The 14,101-nt window shown below is 40.3% G+C and overlaps 1 protein-coding gene across 1 annotated transcript in view; it reads left to right on the top strand.

Moving 5' to 3' along the window:
- The window catches only part of ADGRD1 (adhesion G protein-coupled receptor D1), a 488,370-nt gene that overhangs the window by 287,587 nt on the left and 186,682 nt on the right, over nt 1–14,101 (top strand). The window contains exon 16 of the mRNA XM_044685394.1: nt 679–802. Within this exon, the coding sequence (XP_044541329.1) occupies nt 679–802 (124 nt within the window). The remainder of the gene's footprint in view (nt 1–678; nt 803–14,101) is intronic.

Raw genomic sequence — 14,101 nt, 5'->3', positions numbered from 1 at the left:
CCTTCCTTCCTTCCTTCCTTCCTTCCTTCCTTCCTTTCTTCCCTTACTCCCTGCCTCCCTTCCTTCCTCCCTCCCTTCCTTCCTCCTTTCCTTCCTTCCTTCATTCCTTCCTCCCTCCTTTGCTTCCTTCCTTCTTCCCCTCCTTTCTTACAACCATGATTTCACTGGTATAGAAAATTCATGGTGAGGAAGCTTCCTTAACCAGTGTAGATTGCCATCTATTCTAAAACATAACAGTCTTAGAATGTCGCCTGAAACTCTGAGCACTTAAATGACTTATCTAGGGTTATGTAGTCAGTCTGTGTCAGAGGTGGGACTTGAACTTCTTTATGCTGGGATCAACTTTTTATCCACAATCACTCTGACACTCTGGCTCTCATTTTTTTTACAGTGCAATGACACCACATTCATATATCACTTTTCCCCCGATTATTTCCCAATCAAGGGCCACCCACTTTGTTTCCATGTTTTTCTTTTGTTACCACAGAGTGATGCTATGAATATTTTACTATCAGTGGGGTCCTTTTTTTCTCATAGTTAACCCCAAGAAGGCTATCACTACATCATTAAATAATCTCTCTAAAATAATCTGTTTTGGTTTCTTGCTGTCAGTCTTTAATTATGAATTTTCTACAGTGTTCCAACCCAGTTGTGTTTCTACTTTTCTTTGATCTTTAGCTCTGGAGAAGGCATCTGGTCAAACCAAGGCTGTGTCCGTATAGAAGGGAACCTCAACTACTCCATCTGTCATTGTAATCACCTTACTAACTTTGCCATCCTGATGCAAGTGGTACCTCTGGAGGTAAGAACCAATATGATGAGCAAGACTAATGGGATGGGACCTTCGAAATCCTGCCTAGTGTCTCTTTTGGGCCAGGGAAGGTTTGTTGTTTAGACAGGCAGGCGTCAGTGAATGATGGGGAGCTAGAGGAGAAGAGAGGGGTCACAACAAGCAGGAGGCTTGGTCATTGTGGATGTAGTCTTCATAGGTCTATAGAGCGGGAAGGACTATTGATTGAAGATCACTGCTTTAGCCACAATCAGTCTTAAAGATTATGATTTGGGCCATGGACATCATTTTCACTAATGAGGACTAATGATATAATTATACCCAATGGGGCAACCTTGATGGTTGGTCCAGGCTCATACCTTGACTTGGCTGGCTGGCTAATGATAAGAATAATAACAATGGTAATATCAACTAGTATTTATATGCTTAGGAAGTACTCTTACAAATATATCATTTGATCCTTATAATAACCCTGGGAGGTGGTATTAATAGTATTTTCATTGACCCTATGGAACAAAGACAAAAATGAAAAGTGTCCTGCCCTCAAGAAGCTTACGTTCTACTAGGATGGGGATTTGGCAGGTCCAGAGATAAGTCATTTGAGGGGGAATCAGAGATTTCCTATAAGAGGTCCACATCTAACTGAGCCTTGAAGGCAGTTAAGAATTCCAAATGGCAGAGTCTGGCATTGAAGATAGCTTAGGCAATGCTGGAGAAATATGAAATGAAATATTGCATTCAGAAAATAGCTAATAGCTCAGTTTGGTTGGAGTGATTAATATTTAATTTAATAATCAATATTAAAATAGTTAATAATTATAGTGAATAATAATAATAATGATAGTTAATATTCATGCAACTCTTTGTAGTTTGCAAAGCTATATATGTTTATCTATACCCACAAATAAATAGATATGTATATATTATATAAAGATACACATACATATTATATTATGCATCTATACATTGATATATACATACAAATGTAATAAAATAAATGTCAGAGGCAGGATTCAAGCTTCAGTCTTCCTGATTCCAAGTTTAGTACTTTATCCATTCTGCTGAGTTGTCGTCATTCATTCGTTTCAGTTGTGTTTGACTCTTCATGACCTCATTTAGGGTTTTCTTTGTAAAGATACCAGAATGGTTGGCCATTTCCTTCTTCTGCTCATTTTACAGATGAGGAAACTGAGACCAACAGGATTAAATAACTTGCCTAGGGGGAGCTAGTAAGTGTTTGAGGCTTCACTTGAACTCAGGAAGAGGAATCCTCCTGACTCTAGGACAAGTGGTTCATCCCCTGCCGCCATTTGCCTTATGCCAAGTTTCAATGAAATAAATCTCAAAAGGTAGATGAAAAGCCAGTTTTGAGGCCTCCTAAATGGGCAGGCTGAAGAGTTTCTATTTGCTCTTAGAGATAATAAAGAATCATTAAAGAGTTTTGAGGAGGAAAATAACCTGGTCAGACCTATAGCTAAGGAGGATGAGTTTTGTCTTTATGTGAAGAATGGATTGGCGTGGGGCAAAGACAGGAAACCAGAAATTCAGTCGAGGGCTTATAATAATAGCTGAAGTGAGAGATGACGAGTGTGGACTTTGGTGGTGGCTGGTGGCTCTGAGCAAAGAGAGAAGGAGAGAGATGCCTTACTTACACTTGCAACTGATTCAATATGGCAGACAGTGAGAAGGAGGAGAGAAGCTTCTTGAATGGATGAGTTAAAAACTCAGGTTGTGAACCTGAATGAATAAATGTTAGGGAACTTGTCTTTGGGAACAGAACTAATAAGTTTCAGAAGGAGATCTCTAATCTAGCTCTTCCTCGCTCAAATTCTTGCATTCTATCCACTATGCCAGGCCAAGTGGTACAGTGGATAGAGCCAAGAAGACCTGAATTGAAATCCAGCCTCAAACACTTATTCTATGTGTGACCCTGGACAAGTGATTTAACTTCTATTTGCCTCAGTCTCCTCATCTGTAAAATGGGGATAATAATAGCATCTACCTCCCAGAGTTATTGTGAGGATCAAATGAGTAGATAACTATAATGACTAACACAATGCCTGGCCCCCATAGTAAGTGCTATGTAAATATTAGCTATTAATTTTATTATCTGCAAAATGGTGATAATAATAGCACCCACCTGCCAGGGTTGTTGTGAGGATGAAATAAGTTAATCATTGAATAGCACTTAGTACAATGCCTGGCACATAGTAAGTGCTATATAAATATTAGCTATTATTTTTATTATCTGTAAAATGGGGATAATAATAGCACCCACCTGCCAGGGTTGTTGTGAAGATCAAATGAGATAATATTCGTAAAGTACTTTATCAACCTTAAAACAATATGGAAGTGCTAGTTATTATTATTATTGTTACCTACCCATAAAATAAATTATTTTGCTCTACTGCTGCTGCTGCTGCTGATAAGAACCAGGGCTAGTGGAGAGAGTCAGCCTCAGGATTAAGAAGTCCTGGCTTCCAGGATTGCCTCAGAGCTGAGCTGAGAGTTTGCCAGTGTGACTTCTGACAAGACCCTTAATCTCTCATGCCCTGAGCCACTCTCTAAAGCTAGAGATTGCAGACTAGCTGTTGCATTAGAAAAAGGATTTTTCTCTATGGGACTTCCCTCCACAATAAAGTCACAGGTCTATAAATAATATATAATAATATGATTATGATATATATAATAATAATAATAATAATAGTACAGGTATTGCCTCTGTTTTACAGATGAGGAAACTGAGGGTTAAATGGTTTCCCGTGTTCTCTAAGTGTGAACTATTACTTTGAGAGGTTCATTTTTCTTTCTTTCTAGAACTGCCATTCCAAATACTCTTCTTTTAACACATAAGATAAATTTTAACATGAAATATTCATTTTTTCAAGCAATTGTAAAATAAATTTGTATTCAGCCAACCAGTAATGCTAACAGTGAGTAATCGGTGCCTAGAATGAATGAGTAGCAAATAAAACATGAAGCAGGTATAAAAGTAAATGACATAGAAAGACAACAGGAATAGAAATCATATAAAGGCAGCAGCCATGAGAGGCTACTATGTGGAATGGCAGAAAGAGTTGGATTGAGAGTCAGAAAGACCTGAGTTCTAATCCTACCTCAGATACATAATAATTAGGTGATCCTAGACAAGGTGCTTAATCTCTCTCAGTCTCAGTTTTCTTATCTGTAAAGAGGTAACTAGATTACACAGTGGATAGAACACTGAGCTTGGAGTCAGGAAGACTTGAATTCAAATCCGGCTTTAGACACTGAGCCTGGGGAAATCACTTCATCCTATTTGCCTCAGTTTCCTCATCTGTAAAACAAGTGGGGAAAGGAAATGACAAACCATTCTAGTATCTTTGCCAAGAAAACCCCAAATGGGATTATGAAGAGACTGAAAATGACTCAATGATAATACAACAGAATGGGGATAATAACAGGATTGCTAACCTTCTGGGATGTTTGAGGGATCAAATGCAATAACATATGTAAAGTCCTTTGCAAATCTAGAGCCTTATATATTTTTATTATATAAATAGATATTATTATTATTATATGAATAGGTAAAGATATCCACTAAATCAGTACCTCGTGCCCATAAGTATCTTCCAGACACAGAACATGGATTATTAATACATTAATCTTATTCAAGCAGCCTTTCCTGGTCCCTTTTAACGTTCGTGCCTTCCCTCTGAGAGTGTCTCAGTTTATCCAATTTCCATTATGAATGTTCAGGAATGTTTGTGTATTCTCTGTAAGCTCCTTGAGGACAGCTCACACTCTTTTTTGCCTTTCTCTGAATCCCTGACATTTAGGGGATACTCTAATTGACTTGGGAAATAGTAGATGCTTCATAAAACATCTTGTCAGGCAGTGAGCACTTGGGGAGTACAATGAGTTGATGATGAAAGGGAATATCCAAGAGGTAAGTATGTATGTGTGTAAGTTTTGGAGAAGAGGGGAGAAATTTTGAAAAGTCCCAGGAGAAGCCTTCATAGATAAGAAAGGGAGTAATTTGGGAGCGTGGGGAGCTTCTTGAGAAGAAAGGCAGCAGCAAGGAGCATTGGGGGGGATAACTGGAGACAGGCTGATGTTAGGGGCAGATGTTAGTGTGTCAAAGACAATCTTTACTGATGTTGATTTAAAAAAAAAAAAACTAGGAATGGGATTGAGCTATAATTAGCTTTTACAGCCATCTGGCACATTGTTGCTGTGGTTCCGTCATTTTTCAGTTGTGTCTGACTCTTCGTGACCCCATTTGGGATTTTCTTGGCAGAAAATGCTGGAGTAGTTTGCCATTTCCTTCTCTAGCTCACTTTATAGATGAGAAAACTGAGGCAAATAGGGGGAAGTGATTTGCCCAGATAGTGTATGTTTGAGGCTAGATCTGAATTCAGAGAGTTCAGTGTTCTATCCACTGTGCCGTTAAATATTTTGTTGTTGTTGAATGAAAAAAGCATGATGAGAAGGATCAGTCTTGAATTAGATTTTTCAGCTGGGTTGCTTAATGGATAGACCTCTAGACCTGGAGTCTGGAAGATCTGAGTTCAAATTTGACCTCAAACACTTACTAATGGTGTGATCCTGGCCAAGCCTCTTAACCTCCATCTTCCTCAGTTTTCTCAGCTGTAGAATAGGGATCTTTATAGCACCTGCTTCCCAGGGTTCTTATGAGCATCAGATAAGATATAGCACATTTCCTGGCACGTGGTGGGTGCCTAATAAATGTTTATTTCCTTCTCCTTGTTTTCTTCCCAAAACCAATAGGCAGTAAACTCTTTCTACTACTGATGTAGGCAACTGAGCCTATGCTGGTGGTAGGAGTGTGTGGACTGGTATTGTATGTAAATGTCCCATATTGATCATATACACTATCTTTTTTTTTTAACCTTTAATTTCTATCATAAAATCTATAGTAAGTACCAGTTCTAAGGCAGAAAACTGGTAAGAGCTAGGCAGTTGGGATTAAGTGACTTGTCCAGGGTCACATAGTGTAAGAAATAAAATGGATATAAAAGGATAGATTTAAAAATATTATGGTTTTAAAGGATTTATTGGTATCCATTAGAAAAATAAAACCACGTGCCTGTTAAGATTCAGTTTGAAAGTTGTACCCTGTTGCTTCCTCCTCCCAACCTGGATCCTTCTCCCAAGGCAGAAAAGAGGAAGTACCAACCCAGGGACTCACTATTTATCCTTCTGTTTATGTTATTACGTAACTGTCTTGCATCATCATGTAAAAGGAAGCCAGTTGGATCATGGGAAATGCAGTTTGAAAGAGCCCTAAATGTCCACAGGAAGTTTAGATCAGGGACCTCAAAATTAGTTCAAGGACCCCCAAATTTCCAATATCACAATAGCTAGGTAGAATCTGGGGTCAGATTTTAACCCAGGACCTCCTGTCTCTAGACTTGGCGCTCTATCCACTGAACCACCTAGTTGCCACCACCTACACTATTTTAATTCTTCCCATTTGAAGGCTAGATTACTCTTGGTCTTGACAGCTTGGTTTGGCCAAGACTCTGACCGCCATCTTATCAGATGATGTGATCCTTTTGCTAAGGTGTGGTTCTCAATAGTCCATGGCTGAAGTCAACCATGCTGAGTCTTAGCCTTGGATGGGCCAAATGTTGGCCTGACTGAGGGTATTAAGCAATCCTGGCAGGCTATTTGCAAACTCACATTTTCTGCCAAAGTCCTTTGAGTGTTTACCCTCCCATGGAGGACTCTATGACAGCTGATACAGAGGACTGGAAAGTTAATAAATGTATTGCTTGGGGCACTGTTTATTTACTATGGTCTAATTACTTACCCTGGGGGCTCAGGTAAGGGGCTTGCTTTGTGTACTATGGACCCAAAGCTGCCCCTCTTGGCTCAGGGTTCCTCCAATAAATTGTTCCTAGGTACTTGTGCCTAGAGGCAAAAATTTCTTGGATGAGAACAACTCCCTGGGAGGTGAGGGTGAAGACCTGAGGGAAGAAGTGAGCTCAGAGGCTGTCTTCCAAGGACATTCCCTGGTGCCAAGAATTGACTTGGGCTGCAGTTTTGCCTCCATTATATTTTCCCTACTCCCATTATTAAGATCTTGGAACTGAGTAGTCAGCCAGAATCTCAGACAAATGTGCACTGATTGTGAAAGGGACCTACCAGTCACCATGGAGCAGGAAAGGAGATTTCTGACCCCTGTAGACTTGTTTTGCTGAAGTGTTTCTCTTCAGTTTTTGTAGGGTATGGGGTATTCAGTTCAGCCCAGAAATCTAGCAGGATGTCCAATACTTCCTCAGATTTAAATCCTTCCTCTGATACCACCTGTTTCATCTTGGGTAAGTTATTTTTAGCTCATTGGGTCTCAGTTTCCCTCAACTGTAAGATGAAGCAAGGGACTGACTGGCCTCTGAGGTTCCCTGGCTCTGGGTTTATGATCCTATGTTCGTCTTGGGCAACGAGCAGAAAGAATCACTCAAGAGAGATGCTAGAACAATATAGAAATGTATTTATAGATTCCCTATTGGAAATTAGTTCTCCAGGTCCGACATGGGGCATTTAGAGACCTGCAACACACATTTACTAAAGCACTTCTGGGCATGGAAGGCATGCGCTTGGAGGTGAGATTCTATTCCCTTCCTTCAAGGAGTTTGACATCTATTAGGGGTGATTTGCCATTTTCAGAAATGAATATCGTTTTTTTGTCAAATAACTCCTTCTCTAGTGCAGGGAGGGCAAGGAAGGAGATACCTGGGAACTTTAAAAAGAATAAATTTTATAAATAAAATAAAAGATATGAAGTAACAATTGTGGGAAAATCTAAAGGGAGAAAGGGTCTATTTCCAGGCAAGGGATATGTCCTACAGAAGGAGATTAGAAAAGTAAAGATGAGATGTGAGAAAAGAAAGAAATCAAATTTGAATGGAACATAAGAGTGGTAAGGGTAGGCAATGGGGGTCAAGTGACTTGCCCAGGGTCACACAGCTGGGAAGTGTCTGAGGCCAGATTTGAACCTAGGACCTCCCGTCTCTAGACCTAACTCTCAATCCACTGAGCTACCCAGCTGCCCCCTGGAACATAGTTTTTTTGTGAAGTTAGGATGAAAGGGTAGACTTATAGTCCAATTATGGAGGCCTTTAACATTTGTAATTTATAATAGAAACAATCCGGAACCATTGGAGGCTTTAGAGTAGGGCACTGGCATGGTCAGACTTTGAGAAGGCTTTAGGAAATTTTGTTTGGCAGTTATATGGAGGATGGATTAGAAAAGAGGGAGATTAGAAGCAGGGAGATAAGCTAGAAGACTATTATGAAAACCTGAGCTGTCAGAGTGAAGGGTTGGGAATGTTTATGTCTGTGACAAGTACCAGGGACTTTGCCTAGGGCAAGCAGCATGAAGGATACTCTTAGTTGGAGACTTGGGACATGAGGATATGTCAGAGACCTTGGTTTAAGGGCTGCTATTGGGAAGGCTGCTGCATGATGGTTGGGATGGGCTTGAGCTCCACTAGCCAGTTATCTGGTACCTTTCTGGTTTTACTTCTTGCTAAATAGGTGTTAAGTGCTGTTATCTGGTAACTTACTATTTTAACTTTCTCTTGAGAGATGGAGGCTGAGAATATTTTGCTGTAGGAATGTAAGTTTTGTCAGCATCCCTCTAAATTTGATGCCCCGGTACAAAAGATCTGTTGTTCTGGCCCAATTAAGGTGCCAGCGATATGGGGTCATCATTACTTATCTCTGCCAATTCTATTAATTATCAATGAATGATCTTGAACAAAATCCTTGTCTAACTTTTGGTCTGTTTAGTGGAAGAAGAGAACCTATAAGATCTCTTCTTCAGAAGATGTGATCCTTTTGTTAATGAATGATTCTCAATCGTCCATGGTCAAAGTCAACCATGCTGAGACCTAGCTTTGGATTAGCCAAATGCTGGACTGCCAGAGCCCAAGTGATGAAAAAGATAGTAGATTTAAAGCTGAAAGGGACCTCGGAAGCCATCAAACCTCTCATTTTCTGGATGAGGAAACAAGACTCAGAAAGGTTGCCTTACTTAAGGTCATACAGATATTGAGAAATTGACCTGAGATTGGAAGTCCTCTCTCTCCAAATCCAGTATTCAGCCACCTTTTCTTGTCTCTTTTTTGGATTCATTAAGACACTGAGGCTGAGGGAAGGTGAATTGATTTCTCCTTTCCTTGTTCATGGCCCTGTTCACATGTGAAACACAGATTTTCACATGCCTACTCTTTTTAGGGAATGTTCTTTCAATTTTCATTAGTAAAACTTATTTTTGGAATTTTTATATTTTGATTCCAGAGATCAATTTTGGCACACCATTTACCACAAGGATGTTATTTGTTTTTATTCCTGTCATCTGAAGAATGGGCCTTGCCATGGTTTAATTTTATGAGTGAGATAAAGTTATATCACAGTCCTGGCTTGAGAATGGGTTCTGGGGGTTTAGACAAGAATGTCCAAATGTTATTAAGAAAAGCTCTTTGCTAATCCATGACAATACTCTCCACATGTTATGTTTTATTTTATTGGGGGAGGTGGGTAGGGAGATGGGAACCATTTAGGAATAAAGCATAATGGCTTAATCCATTCCAATCCAACCAATATTTATCAAGTGCCTCCTGCATGCAAGTCACTGTGTCAAGGGCTGGGAAGAGAAAGACAAAAAGACAATGGTCCCTGTCATTTCTACTCTTTACTCAATAGCCTTGTTTACTTCTTTTCTGCAAACAGTTGGCTCAATCAGTCCATCAATCAATTCTTAATTAAATTTCTACCATATGTCTGGAACTCTGCTGGGGTTACAAAAATAAATTCAAAATAAGTTATAAAACAGTAAGCTACAAAGATAACTCCTCCACTTAAGAAATTTGTTATAGTTTAATTAATGAATGGTTCTGAGATTTCATTGAAATTGGGAATTCCTGTGGGAGAAAAGTCCCTCCACCAATGTAGGTTGTTACTTCATCTCCAAAATATATTTTTAGAGAGTTGCCTTGGGTACTTGAAGTTTGGATGAATCCCCTAGGATCATATAGCCAGTATGTGTCAGACAGAACACTTGAACACAGGTCTTCCTGATTTTGAGTTGGAGTCACTATGTGGAAGTGGATAGAGTGTAGTCAGGTCCCTGAGCTCAGATCTGGCCTCAGATACTTACAAGTTATGTGACCTTGGGCAAGTCACTTAACCCGATTAGCCTCAGTTTCCTCATTTGTAAAGTGACCTGGAGAAGGAAATGGGAAATCACTCCAAAATCTTTACTATGAAAACCCCAACTGGGGTCATAAAGAGTTAGACATGACTAAAAATTGAAGGAACAACTAATTTGGAGAAAGAAGGCACTAGCAGCTGTGCATGTGTGGAATCAGGAAAGGCTTCACAAAGAAGTTGGCACATGAATTGATTCCTGAAGTAATAGGATTCTAAAAGGTAGAAGTCACAAATGAGTACGTTTCAGATGTCAGGGACAGTCTTTACAAAGGCACAATGGCAAGAAACAGGGTGTTCTGTGTTTTGAAGTGGTTTTGTATTAGGATAAACGTAGATAATACAGGTATAATGCAGACCAAATTGCTTACCATCTCGGGCAAGGGGAAGGAAGAGAGGGAGGGAGACAATTTGAATCATATGACTTCAGAAAACTTACATGGAAAATTGTTATTACATGTAATTGATAAAATAATTTTTTAAAGGATAAACATTTAAATATGGCTGCCCATGAAAGTAGGAGATATTTGGTTCTCCCTCCTGTCTCCAACCCCAAATGTTGAATTATTTGTAAGGAAAATTACAAATATATTGTGAATATTTATAAGTATCTATCTGTAGGTAGAGCAGTTCTTTGTTTTTTAGGAAAAGGATCTTTGGGACAAATTTTAAGAAAGACATAATTTAGAAAGAACTCAGTGGAGTTCTAGTCTAACTGTGTGGGTAAATCACCTAACACTTTGCCTCAGTTTCCTCATTTATCAAATAAGCTGGAGAAAGAAACGGTAAGTCGCCAGGAATGTGCTGAGATGCCAATTTGAATCTCATTTGAGATTTATAACAATTCACTATAAAGGCTGAGATGGGCAGGATTGTTCTCTTCTATTTTATAGAGGGCAAAACTACAGCTTAGAGAAAGAAAATTACTTGCTGAATTATTTGTGGCTCAGAAATCAAGTCATGTAAGTTAGTTTCCTATATTTGCCTCATTTTTTTTTTTGAGGCAACTAATGCTCAGGAAGAAAACTTGGTAATAAAGAAGTGAATGACTGGAGGGCAGCTCTGTGACTCAGTAAATAGAGTCAGGTCTTGAGACAGGAGGTCCTGGGTTCAAATCTAGCTTCAAGACACTTCCTAGCTGTGTAATGATGGGCAAGTCACTTAATCCCCATTGCCTAGCCCTTATCTCTCTTTTGCCTTAGAACCAATATATAGTATTACCTCTAAAATGGAAAGTAAAGGTTTAAAATAAAAAGAAATGACTGATAGGAATCTAGATTGGCAATGGCAGGTCTGAAATCCAAATGTCTCATTCTTGAATTCAAATTAATTGCCCCACAATAGAACCTAATAAATGTTGATTAGATTGAAGTGTTTGTATTACTTCTCCCAAACCTCTAAAGCGCTTTCCTGTGATATTAATTGACTTTATTCTACCTACTTGTCCTGTGGCTTTCAAAGCACTCTACAGTCTGACTCCAGCCTCCTATCATACATTTTTTCCTTTCATATATTCTCTAGACAAGCAGGAATAGCCACAGTCCCTTGTCAGTCAGACAACTGGCATTTAATTAAGGGTCAGGCATTGGGCTAAGTGCTTATTTATTTTTATCATCATTTATTTATCATTCATTCATTCATTCATTCATTCATTTATTATTATTATTATTATTATTATTAATACAGAGAAAATCAAAAGACTCCTCAGTCTGATGGGGAAGACAACATAAAAACAACTATGTTTTTGTTTTCATTGTTTAATCATTTTAGTCCTGTCTGACTCTTCGTGACTCCATTTGAGGTTTTCTTGACAGAGATACTGGAGTGGTTTGCCATTTCCTTCTCCAGCTCATTTGATAGAAGATGACATTGAGACAAACTGTGTTAAGTGACTTGTTCAGGGTCACATAGCTAGTAAGTATCTGAAACTGGATTTGGACTCACGAGATGAGTCTTCCTGATTCTAAGTGGCACTCTGCCACTTATCTGTCCCAGGAGACTTATGAGAAGGCTATTGCCATAATCCAGGCATGTGGCAATGTGTACATGAACTAGAGTGGTCACAGTGTCAGAGGTGAGAAGAGTATTTCTCTCTTTCAGTACCCTGTTCACAGTTTCCCCCCCTAGAATTTCCCACAGTACTTCATGTTGAAATCCTCTCCATCCTTGAAGTTCTGGCTTTGGGTACCACTTTCTCCATGAAGACCCTCATTGTCAATAAATTTCTTACCCCTCTCTCTAGACCTCTTCTATGTATTTACTAAATCACCCCTTGATGTCATTGGTTCTCTTCCAAAAGGAAGGATGAACAACAATAACGACAACCGCATCATCAGATATTTTAATCAATTATGTACTTGTCTCATTAGACTTCAGACTGTTTGAGGGTAAAATCTATTCTGCTTCATCTTTATAAGAGAAGCACCAACAGAATTCATATACTTTTTTTGCTGGGGATGGGAGTGAGGGTGAGAGATGGGGATCCAGCCCTGTAATTTCATGCAGCATGGGGAACCCTTAGTGTAAAAATTCCTACTGTTGTGGATTATCTATTTATCTGGAATTCTGAGAATTGCCTGGAGGCATTGAGAGCTCAAGACGGGCTTAATATTTGTTTAATTAAATCATAATTTAAAAAAAATTAAAAGTACTCTTGGAAGAGTAGAAAAACACTGGATTTGGAATCAGAGACCCTGAGTTCAAATACCCTCCTGGATGTGTCTGTGTCTTTGGAGATGTCTAGATAATAGATAACCCATCTAGGCTTTATCTTCTCAGTTTCTTCATCTATAAAAATAGGTGTGTGGAGGAGGCAGAGAGGGAGGATTAGAAGATGGTCCCTAAAACCCGTCCAGGTCTAAGTCTATAATCTAATCATTTGTCCTGGATTTCAAACAATAGGGTCTCAGCACAGCTTCGGTTCCACTGAAATGGATACTGGGAAGTCAGGCGAGCCAATGCATGTGTGAATTGGGGAGCCAGTGTGAATAAAGAGGGAGGGAATTTTGATATCTGTGTGTGATGCTATTGGCTGGACACTGTAACAACAGGCTTCACCTATGGACCCCGTTAGAGATTTTACTGTCTCTAGCGAAGCCTCCTCGGAGTCCTCTGGGGGAGTGGGACACCACGCGAGGCTGACAAGGCCATTCAAAAACGAGCAGACTCGTTGGCGAACCCTGTTTTGGCAGATAAGACTTTGTGTCCCTTTCCTATTATCCCCATTCAGTGGCTAGTTTAGCATTCCAAAGAGAGCGCACCTTTGAATGCTTAAAGCCAGCGGAGCCTGCCTTCTCTCTGTCCCTTACTAGGCAGCTACCTTCTGAGCTGTTTGCCTCCGGCTCTGTCTTGAGCTCTTACGCCAGCTCCGTGCGGAGCTCTTGACGTGGCTGCAGATACATCTCCTGCCACCGCAGCGAATTCGCTTTACCTTTTAAATTGTTTGAACAGGATAACACATTCCCCAAGTCGGAGTGAGGCAGCTTTTCTATTTACAGGGGGTCGTTTGCAGACCGTAGGGCATTAGATACTCTGCCGAAATAACCTGTCTCCTGAAGGCAGTTCTGAAGGGGCCTGTCTGAAAATGAAGAGAATCCCAGGGCAGCCTTGTCACTAACTAAGGCAATGTGGGCACGGGGAGGCTTTGCACCCGAGGCTCCGCGAGCCCGGCAGGAGGTGGATGGAGCCTTTCTCTGCGGGCTGTGGGGATGCTGCGGGGGGTCTCTTTGGGGAGGTCATTATGAACAGGAGCCCTAGATTTCCCTCCTGCTGGCTCCTTTAGCTGTTCTACGGAGACAAAATGATGCCTGGAGATTTAAGGTGATCAGAATGACGGGCTAGTGCAGAGAGAGAGAGCTGTCAGCTGCTGAGAAGCATTTGGAAGAAATGAGGAGGCAAAAACGGATCTTTGGGGAAGATCATAGGGAAGGAGGTTCTTGTCGTTTCTTTGGTCTTCTTCCCTCCCTGCCTCCCTCCCTCCCTTCGTTCCTTCGTTCTTCCGTTCCTTCGTTCCTTCCCTCCCTCCCTCCCTCCCTCCCTCCCTCTTTTACTCCCGTCCTCCCTTCCTTCCTTCCCTTCCTTCCTCCCTTCCTTCCT

The sequence above is a fragment of the Gracilinanus agilis genome, chromosome 1, assembly GCF_016433145.1.
Source record: "Gracilinanus agilis isolate LMUSP501 chromosome 1, AgileGrace, whole genome shotgun sequence".
In the NCBI taxonomy this organism is placed as follows: domain Eukaryota; kingdom Metazoa; phylum Chordata; class Mammalia; order Didelphimorphia; family Didelphidae; genus Gracilinanus; species Gracilinanus agilis.
The sequence above is the reverse complement of the archived record's forward strand: the minus strand, read 5'-3'. Positions and strand labels throughout refer to the sequence as shown.